Source organism: Salmo salar, chromosome ssa04 (genome assembly GCF_905237065.1).
Source record: "Salmo salar chromosome ssa04, Ssal_v3.1, whole genome shotgun sequence".
In the NCBI taxonomy this organism is placed as follows: Eukaryota; Metazoa; Chordata; class Actinopteri; order Salmoniformes; family Salmonidae; genus Salmo; species Salmo salar.
The window spans coordinates 62,094,874-62,112,577 of record NC_059445.1 but is presented as its reverse complement, the minus strand read 5'-3'; the positions used below and the strand labels follow the sequence as shown (position 1 = coordinate 62,112,577).

General features: G+C 44.5%; 3 protein-coding genes across 12 annotated transcripts in view; all 3 read left to right on the top strand.

Annotated features, from left to right (window-relative positions):
- The window catches only part of LOC106603638 (ubiquitin carboxyl-terminal hydrolase 28), a 34,516-nt gene extending 32,172 nt beyond the window's left edge, over positions 1–2,344 (top strand). For all 5 annotated transcript variants that reach the window (XM_014197533.2, XM_014197532.2, XM_014197530.2 and 2 more), the window contains exon 26: positions 1,632–2,344. In XM_014197533.2, coding sequence (XP_014053008.1) covers positions 1,632–1,807 — 176 coding nt within the window. In that variant the 3' untranslated portion in view covers positions 1,808–2,344. The remainder of the gene's footprint in view (positions 1–1,631) is intronic.
- A 133-nt stretch (positions 2,345–2,477) lies between these two features.
- Positions 2,478–6,749, top strand: LOC106603636 (G protein-activated inward rectifier potassium channel 3). Its single transcript, XM_014197526.2, has 4 exons — positions 2,478–2,898; positions 4,013–4,269; positions 4,429–5,644; positions 5,815–6,749. The coding sequence occupies exons 2-4, from the start codon at positions 4,090–4,092 to the stop codon at positions 6,006–6,008; spliced, it is 1,590 nt and encodes a 529-aa protein (XP_014053001.1). The 5' UTR covers positions 2,478–2,898; positions 4,013–4,089; the 3' UTR covers positions 6,009–6,749.
- A 286-nt stretch (positions 6,750–7,035) lies between these two features.
- Positions 7,036–15,897, top strand: LOC106603635 (centromere/kinetochore protein zw10 homolog). Of its 6 annotated transcripts, none has more exons than XM_014197522.2 (15): positions 7,042–7,366; positions 9,355–9,489; positions 9,607–9,708; positions 11,285–11,522; positions 11,761–11,979; positions 12,193–12,387; positions 12,540–12,676; positions 12,880–13,062; positions 13,340–13,569; positions 13,724–13,795; positions 13,904–14,073; positions 14,285–14,415; positions 14,917–15,048; positions 15,181–15,383; positions 15,612–15,897. In XM_014197522.2, exons 1-15 carry the CDS (start codon positions 7,244–7,246, stop codon positions 15,730–15,732), a joined length of 2,391 nt encoding a protein of 796 aa, XP_014052997.1. In that variant the 5' UTR covers positions 7,042–7,243; the 3' UTR covers positions 15,733–15,897. The 6 variants fall into 6 exon arrangements, with proteins under 6 accessions (XP_045573177.1, XP_014052997.1, XP_014052998.1 ...); XM_014197523.2 differs by having other exon boundaries at positions 7,043–7,366; positions 11,794–11,979; XM_014197524.2 differs by having other exon boundaries at positions 7,049–7,366; positions 11,827–11,979.
- The last annotated feature ends 1,807 nt before the right edge of the window (positions 15,898–17,704 follow it).

The following is a 17,704-nucleotide window of genomic DNA, read 5'->3' as shown; positions in this document are numbered from 1 at the left end:
ATTATTTCACTTATAATTCACTGTATCACAATTCCAGTGGGTCAGAAGTTTACATACACTAAGTTGACTGTGCCTTTAAACAGCTTGGAAAATTCCAGAAAATGATCTCATGGCTTTAGAAGCTTCTGATAAGCTAATTGACATCATTTGAGTCAATTGGAGGTGTACCTGTGGATGTATTTCAAGGCCTACCTGCAAACTCACTGCCTCTTTGCTTGACATCATGGGAAAATCAAAAGAAATCAGCCAAGACCTCAGAAAAAAGAATTGTAGACCTCCACAAGTCTGGTTCATCCTTGGGAGCAATTTCCAAACACCTGAAGGTACCACGTTCATCTGTACAAACAATAGTACGCAAGTATAAACACCATGGGACCACACAGTCGTCATACCGCTCAGGAAGGAGATGCGTTCTGTCTCCTAGAGATGAACGTACTTTGGTTCGAAAAGTGCAAATCAATCCCAGAACAACAGCAAAGGACCTTGTGAAGATGCTGGAGGAAACACAAAAGTATCTATTTCCACAGTAAAACGAGTCCTATGTCGACATAACCTGAAAGGCCGCTCAACAAGGAAGAAGCCACTGCTCCAAAACCGCCATAAAAAAGCCAGACTACGGTTCGCAACTGCACATGGGGACAAAGATCGTACTTTTTGGAGAAATGTCCTCTGGTCTGATGAAACAAAAATAGAACTGTTTGGCCATAATGGCCATATGTTTGGAGGAAAAAGGGGGAGGCTTACAAGCCAAAGAACACCATCCTAACCGTGAAGCATAGGGGTGGCAGCATCATGTTGTGGGGGTGCTTTGCTGCAGGAGGGACTGGTGCACTTCACAAAATAGATGGCGTCATGAGGAAGGAAAATTATGTGGATATATTGAAACAACATCAAGACATCAGTCAGGAAGTTAAAGCTTGGTCGCAAATGGGTCTTCCAAATGGACAATGACCCCAAGCATACTTCCAAAGTTGTGGCAAAATGGCTTAAGGACAACAAAGTCAAGGTATTGGAGTGACCATCACAAAGCCCTGACCTCAATCCAATAGAAAATTTGTGGGCAGAACTGAAAAAGCGTGTGCGAGCAAGGATGCCTAAACCTGACTCAGTTACACCAGCTCTGTCAGGAGGAATGGGACAAAATTCACCCAACTTATTGTGGGAAGCTTGTGGAAGGCTACCTGAAATGTTTGACCCAAGATAAACAATTTAAAGGCAATGCTACCAAATACAAATTGAGTGTATGTAAACTTCTGACCCCCTGGGAATGTGATGAAAGAAATAAAAGCTGAAAGAAATAATTCTCTCTACTATTATTCTGACATTTCACGTTCTTAAAATAAAGTGGTGATCCTAACTGACCTAAGACAGGGAATTTTTAATAGGATTACATTTCAGGAATTGTGAACTGAGTTTAATGTATTTGGATAAGGTGTATGTAAACTTCCGACTTCAACTGTATAATGTATTATTATATGGCTTAGCGTGTCTCTGTAGCACATTTTCCTCTCCTCTGTCTCATCTAATTTCTCACACATCTCTTGCTCACCTGGCGGTCTTAACTGTATTTTACTCCTCTCATGGAAGCTCTAAGTCTTTCTCTCCTTCTCACCCCTTCCACTCCTTTTCAGACTCCCTGCAGGAGAAGTTGGGTGAGTTTCTGCCCAGGGTTCTGGACTGCTCAACAGAGATGGTGGTTCTAAAAGATCCACCAACAGTGCGCTCCAAAGTGCCCCACGACTTGTGCAGCCGCCTGGCCGCCATCATGGAGTCTATCACCAACACCTCTGTGGTCGCTGTCAAGTAAGGCCAAGGGGTCAGAGGTCAGCTTCTGAGAATAAGTGTCAGGGCCCGTACGCCAGCCGACGGCCGCTAATGTTTTTATCCTGATGTAGAGTTGACAAACACTGGATTTTTGCCTAGTATTGCAAAGCAGTTTTTTATTGTACTTTTTAATGTGCTTTTACCATATTTTTCTAAGCTGGAAAATGTTGTAGATTCTGAGTGACTTGAGGCAGAGCTTATACGCTCATATGATACTCACAGAGACATCAAGGAGAGATGGAGAGATTTCTTTATTATGCATTATTAAGGTATTAGTGCTTTGAACCTATGCAGGTGTGTTTTAAGAAAGTGAAAACACAAGAGTATTTTTATAGTTTCTTAGATATTTTACATTTATCATGACGAATTAGGATTGCCGTGAACATAGAAATTCTGTTTCCTTTGTCCAAACCTATCTTGTTTTGTATTCGCTTGTTTATATATGTAAGCCTTTCCTTCCACTCCTCTGATTTCCACTTGTTGAAACCTGTATTGACGCTCAATAAACTTTCAAACTTTCTGTTCTTTCTGTTGTTCTTTTCTCCTTGCTTTGCGCTCTAGTCTTCTTTTGTGTCTGTCCCCTTTTTTTCAATCTATATTTCTGTCTTTTACCTTACAACACCCCTTGACACACACACACACACACACACACACACACACACACACACACACACACACACACACAGAGAGAGAGAAAACAATATTGATTGTCCAACGACCAACTTAACATTTCTGTACTGTGCATTGTGTTTGTTGTTTATTTGTCACTTCCCATGGTGCCGTACTACTTCCTGCACAGCTCGCCAGCCCTGCTGACCCCATGAGAAGATTAACAGCTGACCTCCCTGTGTGAGCAGAGGGAGGTGAGGGGGGAGTGTGGGACGGCCCCCTCTGGTCCGCAGCTGGACAGCAGGCATCCTGCCAGTTCGCCTTGACATCACTGGGAGAGAAACCACAGCACCAGCTTTACCACAAAAAAGCCATCCCGCTTGTATTTATTTTTGATAGCTGCTTGTTATCTCTCCGGTGGAAGATGATCCCAAACTGAGAACAACTACTGGCATCTCTATTCAGGTATGGTTTAGTTTGTTGTGTCTTTCTTTTGGCAGTTAGTTATGATGACTCTCCTTAATGTACAGACATACATACCTACTTTCCCTCTCTGTTTGTGTTTGTATAGTTTCCCTGGTTGTTCTAGCACATTTCTTCTGGTGTTGGTCTGGTTATAAGGATGTTGTTTTAAGGTTGCAACTGAAAAAAGCAAAGAGTGAATTGTTTTACAGTATTATGTAACTTTTAGGAATGGGCTACACATCTCAGAATTGGTGAAGCCCATCTGTGTAAAATCAACACATTTACAAAGAAGATGTTGTTCAACATTAGCTGCACATCAAAAATGTAGCATCGCAACTATTCTACAGATGAGGTGTAATGAGACATCTCTAGTTTTTCCTCTACAGAAAAACATTCGGAGTGCAATTAGTACTGTTGATTACAATGCCTTGGGCAGTTCATGGTCTGCTGCACTCTGGAGTCAGAATCGACATTGATGTGGTCCTGAAATCCTGCACGCAGCGCAGCACGTCTGCCGCTACGAGCTGTTTTGGCGGTCCAGTAGGGGAGAGAGTGAGTGACAACACGAACAGAAACAGTGACAACAAGAAATAGAGATTTGCCCGGGGTTTATTTGGCCACATCTGGGCAAATCAATTATCTAAGCCCCCGTAAGTAAGAGTAAAACCGTAATCTCCTCAAATCCATCACCATGCGCCTTGGTTGTTACCAGATTAATTTAGAGGATCAATCGTAATCCCTATAGTTTAATTATATCCAGCAGAGACCGATGATATCACACGACGTACGTCAGATTTGTACGACTCGAAAGTTGTTGGGGGCAGGGGAGGAGAGGGGGAGGAATGATGTAAGAATTTATCCTGAGGAGAGGGAACCATCTGTTGAAAGAACACCCTCAGTGTATCAGAGATCTGGCATACACCCACTGACCCACAGCTGGATTTAGCCTACTAACAATCCCTGAACTATGAAATTTGACTATCTGTAATCAGGACATAAGGAGTTAAGTTCCACCATTATTACTTGGTGGAAGAATTTAATTTAGTCTCTTTCCTTTGTAGTGGTGGTTGATAATTGTGTGGCAACTCTCAATCGGATTCTATTGCTTCAACAGGAACAAGAAATCAACTTTCTGGGCCTTCAGTAGCTCAACTGCCACACAGAGCACAGGAATCTACAGTAGTCTCGCTGATGGCTTTCACCATGATGTGCAGCAGGGTGACATTACACGAGCCCCATAACAGTGACTACAGGAGTCCTACGAGAATTGACCCCCGCAGGAACTCAATTCCACCAGCACAGACTCTCACAGCCAAACACCTCCCTAGACCACCCCCAGAATCAACACGCTTCACCCCATATCCAAAGAGGGTACCTATTGCAGAGAGTCAATTTCGTTAATTTGTGTTTTGGGATATTGTTCAGTGGGTTGTGTTGACACTGGATACTGTTTCCAGCACAAATACGTTGTAGATCATGTATGTAATGTATGAGTCAGTCAATTAATTGTTCTAACATATTTTTGTTCAGGTTGCAGCAAAAATCAACATGGATTTGACAATGCTCCACTCCACAAGAGTCTCTCTCATCCCCAGCTCAAATAACAACAATGACAACTTCCCAGTTCTCTCACCCCAGCCATCCCCCTCTGCATCCCCCCAGCCACAGCCCCAGAGCCCAGGGCCCCATCAGGTTGTTGCAGGATTGATCAGCCAGGAGGTAGACACCTGCCAGTACATCATCCCCACTGAGGAGCCAGAGGAGCCAGCCACTTCTCACCGCGGACGCCACCTCAAGCGTTTCAGCTCCAGGTGGTACTCAGGCGCTCCCTTTGGTGGCCCCTTTGGTAGCACCCGTAGCTCCGCCCATGGCACAAGTGGTGAGAACAAGCCCCACAAGCTACGCTGCAAACTCCTAGGTGACGAGAGGCCAAGTTATGGCACAGCCAACAAGCAGCGTCAGCGCTACGTCACTAAAGACGGGAAGTGTCAGGTCAACCTGGGCCCTATCGAGGACAAGAGCCGTTTCCTCTTGGACATCTTCACCACTCTGGTGGACTTGAAGTACCGTTGGTTCCTCTTTGTCTTTACCATGTGCTACGTTGTCACGTGGGTGGCCTTTGCCGAGATCTACTTCCTAGATGCCTGGCTGCGGGATGACGTGGCCCACGTCCACGACCCTCAATGGCAGCCGTGCTTCGAGAATGTGGACAGTTTCATCTCCGCCCTGCTTCTGTCGGTGGAGAGCCAGAGGACCATTGGCTATGGCTCTAGATTGGTGACGGCCAACTGCATGGAGGGTGTGGTTCTCCTCATGGCCCAGTCTATCATTGGCTCCATCATCGATGCCCTCATGGTTGGCTGCATGTTCGTCAAGATCTCCCGGCCTCAGAAAAGGGCCCAGACTCTGATCTTCAGCAAGCACTGTGTCATATCGGAGCGCGACGAGAAACTCTGCCTCCTCTTCCGCATCGGAGACCTGAGGGCGAGTCACATGGTGGACGCCAAGATACGAGCCAAGTTGATCAAGTCCAGACAGACCAAGGAAGGGGAGTTCATACCACTGGAGCAGTCAGAGATCAACCTGGGCTACGATACCGGAGGAGACAGGCTCCTGTTGGTCGAGCCACAGACCATCACCCATGTAATCAATGAGAGCAGCCCCTTCTGGGAAATAGGGGCTGAGCGTCTGACAAGGGAGAGATTTGAGATCATCATCATTCTGGAGGGAATCGTGGAGGCGTCAGGTTGGTTGGCTTTGAATGTTAGAATGTGACCTTTCTAAAATCATTAGAAAAAAAGTAATGTCATCATGTCTGTGACTGTAGCATAAGAGATAGATGTGTAAAGATTAAACGTCTCATAAATGCCTTGCTGTGCAAAATGTGGAAAAAAATTGGTCTCTTCTGTGTTGTAGGTATGATATGCCAAGCCAGAACCTCCTACACTGAGGACGAGATTCTATGGGGCCACCGATTTGAATCCTGCATGTCTCTGGAAAAGGGGTCTTACCGGGTAGACCGTGGTGCATTTGACAAAACCTTCACAGTACAAACCCCCACCATTAGTGCTAAAGAGAAGAGTGATGAAAAAGAAGAGGTCCTCTTTTAGATAATAGGACTGTACTATTCACACTGAGCAAACAGCCCTTGTATTAATATAATTTAAAGGCCAAGACTTCTTGTGAATGCCCTTAGTTCCCTCCCCTCCCTGAGACAAACTTTCCTGTTGTCTCTAATATTGTGGACAAACATTATTCAAAAGAGTAAGACTTATACATTAGCATGATAATCTACACCCTCAACCAGAATTTGAACTGTGTTGACAGGGACAGCATTCATGTGGGTGATTTACACAGAAGTTAGTGTAGTAATGAGTATGCAGCCATGACTCCATGCTTTGTTAGATTACAATACTGTTTGTGTCTGTGTGTCTAGTTTATAGTTCATAATGGATAGTTGTAGTTCATTATGGATACATTTGTTAACTGCTACCTCCCAAATCATAGAAATATGGAACCAATCATTATAGGTGTTGAAACTGCTTCCCTCTTGTTTTTGTCAGGATTTTTGTTGTTTTGAAAGGTTAAATCTGTAGCCTGTTTTGAATCACAATGTCACATGTATTTCATAGTGATTGTGAATTCATGATGATGTAGTGATAAGGCCATAATGATTCAAAATGTGATACATTTGAATGTCAGTGTTGTTCAGCTGTTATATTTACTCTGTCCTGATGTAAATGTATAACACATATCAGTCCTCTACAGTGCCTTGAAAAGTGTCCTCCACCAGAGTTTTCTAATATGGTTGCCTTTTGACATATTAAACTTTGATTCTTTTTTTCTGAGAAGTCATGACATTTGTCCCTCAAAAAGGGAATAATTATTTATAGGTTCCCCCTCAGTCTATCCAATAAAAAAAAAGTGAAATACATCAAACACTGATTTAATCACATACATGGTCCTCTAATTGACAGACTACAACTCTACTGCTAATATATACTGCAGTTGCTAATTTGTTAATAGAATAGACGATTTAGATTATTTATTGTCCATTTGGTTCGAAGGTAAAGTCGTCTTCTGCCTATTCCCCAACACTCCCAGACAAACACAGTTGAGAGGCTGTAGGGAAACTGTAGGGAGAAGGCAGACTGCAAGATATTTAGTCATTTCAGTATTACTTATTTTTATTGCTTTTGTTTTGTTCAGTATTTATCACTTTTAAATCGCAAATCTGTCCTAGGCGTGGCCAGAGTCTTGGGCATAGTGGAACTTTGCTTTTGATTGGTTTATGTGAGGGCTTCTTCAGCTTGAAGGGTTTTGGTGCTGCTAGCTAGCTAGTCAGATGTTCTCCAAATCAAACATGGCGTCTTTCGTGACAGAAGTCCTTGCTAGTTCTGGTAAACTTGAAAAAGAAGACCTCGCTGCTAAAATTAGCAAGCTATCACGGAAAGTAGAGGAAACTAAGGTAAACAGGCGAGTTTAGCTAGCGCACGTTTAACTAGACAGCGAAATAACTAACGTAAACTAGCCCGCGAAATAAACAAAACAATTGGGCTAACTTATACAAAGTGAACAAAATCTTTGGTTTTATCGTTCGAAACCGTCTTGCTAGCCCAATCTAACTAGCTAACGAACAGAAACTGGACTAACTAGCTAAATTAGCTAGCGAGCATTACCCCGATTATGACACGATTTGCTTGCTAGCTAGCTACACGGAACAAAAATATAAACGCAACATGTAAAGTTGCGTTTATATTTCTCCTAACGCTGGTCTCATGAGCTGAAATAAAAGATCCCCGAAATTTTACATACGCACAAAAATCTTTCTCTCCAATTGAGTGCACAAATTTGTTTACATCCCTGTTAGTGAGCATTTGGCCTTTGCCAAGATAATCCATCCACCTGATAGGTGTGGTGTATCAAGAAGCTGATTCAACAGCATGATCATTACACAGGTGCACCTTGTGCTGGGCACAATAAAAGGCCTCTCTAAAATATGCAGTTTTGTCACAATACAATGCCACAGAGGGAGTGTGCAATTGGCATGCTGACTGAAAGATTATCCACCAGAACTGTTGTCAGAGAATTTAATGTTAATTTCTCTACCATAAACCACCTCCAAAGTCGTTTTAGGGATTTTGGCAGTATGTCCACCCGGCCTCACAACTGCACACCATGTGTAACCACGCCAGCCCAGGACCACCACATCTGGCGGCTTCACCTGCAGGATCGTCTGAAACCAGCCACCAGGACATCTGATGAAACTGAAGAGTATTTCTGTCTGTAATAAAGACCTTTTTTTTTTTACCCCAATTTGTTGATATCCAATTGGTAGTTACGGTCTTGACCCTTCTTCCTCGTGCTTTTTGAATTGGAGGCCGGAGTTCTGAAGTAAGTCTAAGGTCTTCGGTCAAGGTCTTCGGTCAAGGTCTTAAGGTCAAGAGGCATGCATCCTCTGAAACACGACCCCGCCAAGCCACACTGCTTCTTGACACACTGCTCGCTTAACCTGGAAGCCAGACGCACCAATGTGTTGGAGGAAACACTGTCCAGTTGGCGACCGAAGTCAGCTTGCAGGCGCCCAGCCCTCCACAAGGAGTTGCTAGAGCGCGATGGAACAAGGAAATCCCGTCCGGCCAAACCCTCTCCTAACGCTGGGCCTATTGTGCGCATTGGTCTCCCGGTCACGGCCGGCTATGACACAGCCTGGGATCTAACCCAGGGCTGTAGTGACTCGATGCAGTGCCTTAGAGTGCTGCACCACTCGGGAGGCTGTAATAATGCCCTTTTGTGGCATTATTCCGATTGGCAGGGCCTTGCTCCCCAGTGGGTGGGCCTATACCCTCCAAGGCACACCCATGGCTGCACCCCTGCCCAGTCTTGAAATCCATAGATTCGGGTCTAATGACTTGATTTAAATTGACTGATTTCCTTATATGAACTGTAACTCTGTCAAATTGTTGCGTTATATTTTTTTGTTTGGTATAAATATTAGCTGTAAATCTAATGTTAGCTTTCTAGCCACAAGGAGTCGCTGTTAGCCAATTGCTTGCTATCTAATGTTAGCTTGGTGCCAATGCCACAGCCTTGTCTGTGGCAGCTTAGCAAGCTGACTACAGGCCAAGGATCATGCCAAAGTAGCTGTAGCAACCTAGCTTCTTGACAAGGTTATCTAGCAACGTGTTCTGAACAAGTTGGCTTTGTAAGAAGCATGGTAGTTAGGTTACTCGTGGCCATTCCACACAGAAACAGCTGTTCAGTGTTGAATGATGTGTCATGGTTGTCTTACCTACTCTGCCCACATTGAAAAATAATATATCTTGCTTTTTTATCAGGGGTATTTATGCAATGTGGTATTTCAGACTCTTCTCGTCATCGCCTTACACTTTGATTATTTCCCTCTGATTATTTCCCCCAATCTCACTATCGGTGTTTCTCTATATCTCCCCATAGGAAGAGGTATGTGACATGATCAACAAGAGATACAATGAGTTTCTACCCAGCATGCAGGGGGCAGAGGTACTCATGGGACAGGCTGAAGAGGTCTCTAAAGAAATTGATGTCCTCAAAAGCTGCATTGAGACAGAGGTAAGCGTCAGGAACTGTTCATGAGTCATTGGCATCTCCTTGTGTTTGTGGGAGGTGTAACCGAACTGACAGTTGGCAGAGACATACTATTAAAAATAAGTGTATGTATGTTTACAGGTGCAGCAGAATCTACATACAGCTGTGACGGAATATGCCAAGCTAAAGCAACAGCTGGAGAGAAACACTACTGTCATTGCCATGCTCAGGCACCTAGAAGAGGTAGCCTAAGTAGCTCCCTGCTGTAGCCCCACAGTCATGTACAGTTATTTTCAATTAAATTCCGTCTTGGGGCATACCATTGGAGAGGCATGCAAGATACTTTTGTTTATATATAGTGTACGTGAACACCCCTTCAAATTAGTCTATTCGGCTATTTCAGCCACACCCGTTGCTCACAGGTGTATAAAATCGAGCACACAGCCATGCAATCGCCATAGACAAACATTGGCCTTACTGAAGAGCTCAGTGACTCAACGTGGCACCGTCATAGGATGCCACCTTTCTAACAAGTCAGTTTGTCAAATTTCTGCACTTCTAGAGCTGCCCCAGTCAACTGTAAGTGCTGTTATTGTGAAGTGGAAACACTTAGGAGAAACAACAGCTCAGACGCAAAGTGGTAGGCCACATAATCTCACAGAACATGACATCCAAGTTATGAAGCGCGTACCGCGTAAAAGTCTGTCCTCGGTTACAACACTCACTACAACATTCAATACCAAGTTCCAAACTGCCTCTGGAAGCAACGTCAGCACAAGAACTGTTCATCGGGAACTTCATGTAATTGGTTTCCATGGCCAAGCAGCCGCACACAAGCCTAAGATCACAATGCGTAATGCCAAGCGTCGGTTGAAGTGGTGTAAAGCTCACCGCCATTGGACTCTGGAGCAGTGGAAACATGTCCTCTGGAGTGATGAATCACACTTCACCATCTGGCAGACTGACGGACGAATCTGGGTTTGGCGGATGCCAGGAGTATGCTATCTGTCCCAATGCATAGTGCCAACTGTAAAGTTTGGGGGTGGAGGAATAATGGTCTGCACAGAGCCCTGACCTCAACCCCATCGAACACCTTTGGGATGAATTGAAATGCCGACTGTAAGCCTGGCCTAATTGCCTAACATCAGTGCCCGACCTCCCTAATGCTCTTGTGGCTGAATGGAAGCAAGTCCCTGCAGCCATGTTCCAACATCTAGTGGAAAGCCTTCCCAGAAGAGTGGAGGCTGTTGTAGCAGCAAAGGGGGGGGACCAACTCCATATGAATGCCCATGATGCTGGAGTGAGATGTTTGACAATCAGGTGTCCACATACTTTTGGTCATGTAGTGTATTTGTTTGGCGACGCTTTTCCCACGTCGGAGAGTATATCCGTGGTCGGTGGACGGCTTGGATGAGGAAATCATTGTTTGCATTGCCCAGGAATGAATTAAATCCAATTGTTAGATGCTACCACCTTCCCCTCCAAATCAAATGGATGTCAGTGTTTGCGCACACACGTTAACAATTGGATGTAATTCTTTCGTGGGCGACGCAAACAACGATTTCTTTATCAGTATCATCCACCAACTACGGATGTTACTCTTTGACTTTGGAAAAGCATTGCCAAACAGGCACAGGTACTGGTTGGCTATATGTTATGGGCTACTCCCCACTGTAGCCCTAACCTGTTCCCCACTGATATCTACACAGGGCCCTGTTAAACTGAATGGTGTTATTTATCATAATGCATAAATGTAAATGTCAATGCATTTTTACATGTCATACATTTTCTGTATTGTTAATTTTTCTGTTCAATTTAGTTTCACATTGCAATGGAGGAGTTTCACAAAGCCCTACTGGAGAAGAAGTATGTAATTGCGGCCAAACAGTTAGAAAAGGCCCGGCACAGTGCAGACTCTCTGAAGGCGTGGAAAGGCTCTGAGCTGCCCCTGCTGAGAGCCCTCAGCTCAGAGCTCACTGTCCAGAGAGAGAACCTCATCTACCATCTGGGGGACGAGTGGAAGAGACTGGCCGTCTGGAAACTGCCTCCTTCCAAAGGTAAAAAGGCTACCAGGCATCATATAGAGTATGGAAGACCCTGGGCTGATGTTTGGCCTCATAATGACATGCCTCAAGTTCTTGACCATGAAGTGTTAGAAAGTAGCATATCTAGGGCACTTGTATTGAGGATAAGTAGGCTGCCTGAGGTGTCAGCCGCACTCCAAAGGGTACAACATGGAATCCTCCGATATAAATATATTATTTAAAATGTCATTTGTACGTTTTTATTTTAAAGGCGGTAAATTGCTCTTGATTCATGCCACCACAGACACTGGTTGTGTGTGTCCATCCATCCTCTCAGAGCCGACTGGGATGAAGTCGTTCCTGAAGACGGAGCTCCAGCTGACCCTGGGCGGGACCAAGGAGCCCCAGCAGAGCCCTTCGCCTCTGCTCTCCTGTGTCCTCCAGGCCCTGACCATCCAGGGGGAACTCCAACACAAGATCAAACTCTTCAGTAAGACCCAGTCAATCAGTCAGTCAATGTTTTTCTTACTGTAAAGCTGACAGAATCAAATTATTTGAATACAGATCATTTTCTGTTTGTATTAGTCCGACTATTGAGTTTTAATAATCTGTAATGCCTCTCTGTTCTGTACATACACTGTGAGGCTGCTTCCATAGCATCCTGTTAGTCCATCATGAGACAGCCAGCCTCTCCCCGCTCTAGGCCAGGTGCTGCTGAAATACCTGCTGAAGCCCCTGATCACGTACCCCTCTCTGAACGTGGAGGTGTCGGAGCAGCAAGGTGAGGGCACCCTGCTCTCTCTCCAGTTTGCCGAGACCCCCGAGGAGCACCCCAGCCCCTCACAGGTCTACACCAAAGTCCTGATGGTACTCAAGACTATACACACACACCTGCTAGGTAGGCACCCTTGCAAATAGTCCTATTTGTTGGTCATTTAGCGCTTGTCAAGATCCTTTAGTCATTGAAAATATGAAACCAGTTGCTATGCCAGCCACCATTTTAGAGCAGTACCATTGGCCCTATAATGACATGTATCTTTTTCTTTGCAGACGTATCAGTTGGTGAGAGAAAAGTGTCTGTGATACTCGGAGACCTGGTATGGCAGGAGATGTCTCATTGCATCATCCATGAGTGCCTCCTGTACTCCATCCCAACCAATAGCTGCCAGCTTGAACAGTACAGTGCAGTATGTATCAAAGTCTAACCAAGTACTCCAAATACACCTCTATACACTCAATATGCACAAACAATTCATTTTAAAGGCAATACAGTCTGTTTTATCAAAGAGATACAAATCCCTATATTTTTGGAACTAGTGACTTGACATAGAACAAGGAGACTTTTTATTCTGTCATTCATTAATACCACCATGTATGTTCTCATCCCTAGGTGATCAAAGAGACGGAGGAGTTTGAGAAGTCCTTGAAGGAGATGCAGTACCTCCGAGGAGACTCCACCGAGCTGCTCAAGTATGCCCAGGACGTCAACTGCCACTTTGCCAGCAAGAAATGCAAAGACGTGATCGTGGCGGCACGCAAGCTGATGACCTCCGAGATGCACAACACCGTCAAAGTGTGTTATGTTCTCCTGCAGTCTATCTATGGTCTTATCTGTGTGGTTTCTAATTATTAAGTACACTGACAATAGCCACGCAGTTGACACCTGATGTACAGAATGTGGTTTGCTTGCCACTGCAACATGTGAATGCATGTTCTAAATCAGAACATACAGATACCCAGAGAAGAAAATAAATGCAGCTGGGACAGGTGAACTGCTTTGCATCTTCACTGCAGGTAAATGCACAGAGGTTATACTCGAATATACTTCTAACATAATTTCCTGCCAACAGCTCACCCCAGATTCTAAGCTTTCCGTCCCCATGATGCCCAGCCCTGGCTCTGGGGACATCAAGGACAAGCAGGGGGCCAAGAAGCTTGAGGCGTCCAGGTTTGAGAACGAGAAGCAGCTGGGTGCGCGGACGCTGTGCCTGCCTGTGTGTCGCATCAGCGAGTCAGTGCAGCAGCTGATGGAGCTGGCCTTGCACACGCTGTCCGAGGCTGTGGGAAGCTCCAGCCAATGGTACGCTCTCATGTTATGCAGCACCATGTTACCCACTGTCACTGCACATGATGACATGATATTAACTCTTCAGCTTTAGCCCAGTGTTTCACTAAAGTTGTTTGTGTTGCAAAAATTACACGTTTTTTCCTTCTCTAATTTTTGTCCCTCAAAGTGCTACCCAACTGTTCTTCACAGTGCGGAATATATTCCAGCTATTCTATGATGTTGTGCCTACATACCATAAGTGAGTATATTCAGGTTTCTTCTTTTTTTGTTTATGTATAATCAATTTCAGAATGAGCATTTCCTCCTCTCTTTCTCACTGACTTCTCTCTCTCTCTCTGCTCTCCAGAGAGAACCTGCTCAAGTTCCCACATCTGGCGGCCATCCAGCACAACAACTGCATGTACATCGCCCACCACCTGCTCACCCTGGGCCACCAGTTCAGTCCACACCTGCCTGACCCCCTCAGTGAGGGTGCTGCCACCTTTGTGGATCTGGTGCCCGGCTTCAGGAAACTGGGTAAGGGAAGGGGCGTGTCCCATTGCTCGCCCAACATTAGCATGGCTACACACTTGATAGGCTTTTGTGGAGGTTGAGCTGTTTTTTTTATTTCTAAAAAGGATAATGAGACCAGGGAGATATGAGTCAATCATGTTCTAGCGACATCTCAACGCCAAAGTAGATGAAAAGCGAATGTACACTTCTAGCTCTGACTAGCAATATTCCCCAGGCGCTCATTGCTTCCTGGCCCATCTGAACGTCCAGAGAGCAGAGATGCTGGAGCGTCTCTCCACCGCACGTAACTTCTCCAACCTGGATGACGAGGACAACTACTCCGCAGCCAGCAAGGCCGTCAGGCAGGTCAGTGTTCAAGTAAACCGGCAATATCGCTGGAAGAGATCTACAATTATGCGTATGATGACTGTAGCCACAAATATGGAATTATATCTCCAGTATTTTAAAATACGTTGTCTCAAAGGGCAACTATCAGCCAGACATTCTAAAATGGTGAGTTAAGCATCAGTTAAAGGCATAGTTCAACGAAAATTGATGTTTAGGTCAAATTTTTAAGTAAGCATGATTAGCATAGCAGGAGGCCATTCATTTTTCGGACAATGCTAATTATGCTAACTCCTGGCTGTGGCAAAAGTAAACGAAAGATTATTGTGGATGCTGTCACTACTGGCCTACAGACACAACCCAAGGTAAGAGGAATTTTACAAAAACATCAATGTTGGCTGAACTATCCCTTTAAGATTCAGATCAAAAGTTAGCCATGCTTGGCTTGTATCAAATGCACTAACAATTCTTATAGGATGGGGTCACTGTTCTATTACTGAAAATTGATTGTTTCATTTGCAGGTCATCCATCAGCTGAAAAGGCTGGGCACCGTCTGGCAAGACGTTCTACCAGTCAACATATACTGTAAAGCCATGGGGATTCTCCTCAACACTGCCATCTCAGAGCTGATTGCCAAAATCATGATGCTGGAGGTGAGGGCAGGCTCTTATTTGACAATGTAGCTTGTGTTTCTGCAATGATTTTACAGGGGGCAAATATAGTTAATCTTGGTTGAATGACTGGGCTTCCTCGTCCCATGGTTTCTATCCTATTTGGCTCTTTAGGATATCTCCACTGAAGATGGGGAGCACCTACAAATCCTCTGTCAGACCATTATCGAGGAAGGACCCCTGGTGTTCATTCCACTGCCTGAGGAGAACAAGAACAAGAAGTACCAGGAGGAGGTACCCGTTTACGTGAAGAAGTGGATCACCTTCAAGGAGCTGGTCATAGTGCTGCGAGCTAACCTGCAGGAGATAGTTGACAGGTACAAAAAGGAACTTCTCAGCTTGTCAAATCACCATTAAAGCTATTAATTTTCATAACAAAAAATTATGACAACCACAATTCCAAAAGTGTACACACGGCTAATCCATATAATTAACTTTCTTATTTGGATTACTTGTGTGTACACTTTTGGAATTGTGGTTGATGTTTGATTGGTATACCACTGAGTCCTCTAATTGGTTGATTTGTCCTTGTTTCCTGTCTGAAGGTGGGCGGAGGGGAAAGGGCCACTGGCGCTGGAGTTCTCTAGTTCCAATATGAAGAGCCTAATCCGAGCTTTGTTCCAGAACACTGAGAGGCGTGCGGTGGCTCTCACCAAAATCAAATAGACTCTCCTTTGTTCTCTTGCTTCCAACAAACGACCCCAATAAGCTGTACCACTTTCCTTCACTGCTGTGGAAAACAGTGTTCATTAATGTCTTTGTTCAAGCCTAGTTGTGAATTTAAATGCAATATATGCCATTGTATATAATAAAACAGCATTTCAAATACAATGTTGTGTCCAGCTTCTTTTCAAAAATATTTTAAGGTGCGATATGCAGAAATCACTGCCATTCCTGGATGCTAAAATTCTAATAGTTAACCTAATTTCAGTTTGAGACAAAAATATCAAGTATACTGTGAAGAATCATTGTACCATCTAACCTGCTGTGAAATATATCAACAGTTATCCCAGAAACCCTAGACCCACTCTAATTTGCATACCATCCCAACAGATCCACAGATGATGCACTCCACACTATTGCACTCCACACTGCCATTTCACACCTGGACAAAAGGAACACCTATTTGAGAATGCTATGGACTTCCTGATGGGCTGCCCTCAGGCAGTGAGGGTAGGTAACAACATCCGCCATGCTGATCCTCAACACGGAGGACCCTCGGGTGCGTGTTCAGTCCCACCCTGTACTCCCTGTTCACTCATGACTGCACGGCCAGGCACGACTCCAATACCATCATTAAGTTTTCCGATGTCACAACAGTGGTAGGCCTGATCACCGACAACGACAAGACAGCCTATAGGGAGGTCAGAGACCTGGCCGTGTGGTGCCAGGATAACAACCTCTCCCTCAATGTGATCAAGACAAAGGAGATGATTGTGGACTACAGGAAAAGGAGGACTGAGCACGCCCCCATTCTCATTGACGGGGCTGTAGTGGAGCAGGTTGAGAGCTTCAAGTTCCTTGGTGTCCACATCACCAACAAACTAACATGGTCCAAGCACACCAAGACAGTCGTGAAGAGGGCACAACAAAACCTATTCCCCTCAGGTGACTGAAAAGATTTGGCATGGGTCCTCTAACGGTTCTTTAGCTGCACCATAGGGAACATCCTGACTGGTTGCATCACTGCTTGGCCTCCGACCGCAAGGCACTACAGAGGGTAGTGCGTGCGGCCCTGTACATCACTGGGGCCAAGCTTCCTGCCATCCAGGACTTCTATGCCAGGCGGTGTCAGAGAAAGGCCCTAAAAATTGTCAGACTCCAGCCACCCTGGTCATAGACTGTTCTCTCTGCTACTGCACGATAAGCGGTACCGGACCGCCAAGTCTAGGCTTCTAAACAGATTTTACCCCCAAGCCATAAGACTCCTGAACATTTAATCAAATGGCTACCCACACTATATGCATTACCCACCCCTCTTTTACGCTTGTGCTACTTTGTTTATCTATGCATAGTCACTTTAATTACCTACATGTACATATTACCTCAACTAACCGGTGCCTCCGCGCATTGACTCTGTACCGGTACCCCAGTATATAGCCTCGCTATTGTTATTTACTGCTGCTCTTTAATAATTTTTTACATTTAATATTTTTTTAGGTATTTTTTCTTAACTGCATTGTTGGTTAATTAAGGGCTTGTAAGTAAGCGTTTCACTGTTGTATTCGGCTCATGTGACAAATAAAATGTGTTTTGATTTGATATATTTTCAATAAGCAAAAATATTGTATTTTCAGCTGTTTGAAGCTGGTGTACAAAACCGAAAGTAAAAGATACAAAAAATGAAGCTTAAAAATGGGAAGCATAAAAATAGCACTCAGAACAGATCTACCAACAGCTTCTTAGCAGACTTGCTTTCAATGAGAATAACCGATCAATTACTTGATCAAGTTGCACAAAAATATATATATTGCAGCTTTAATACAATTATTTGTATCTGAAACTGCTTTCTGAATGAGCACTATGGTTGTGTTAACACAGGCAGCCCAACTATGATATTTTGCCTTATTATTGGCAAAAGAGCTGATCTGAAAAGTTCAGATGGGACTTTTATACACCTCTCTTCAAGCATGATCCA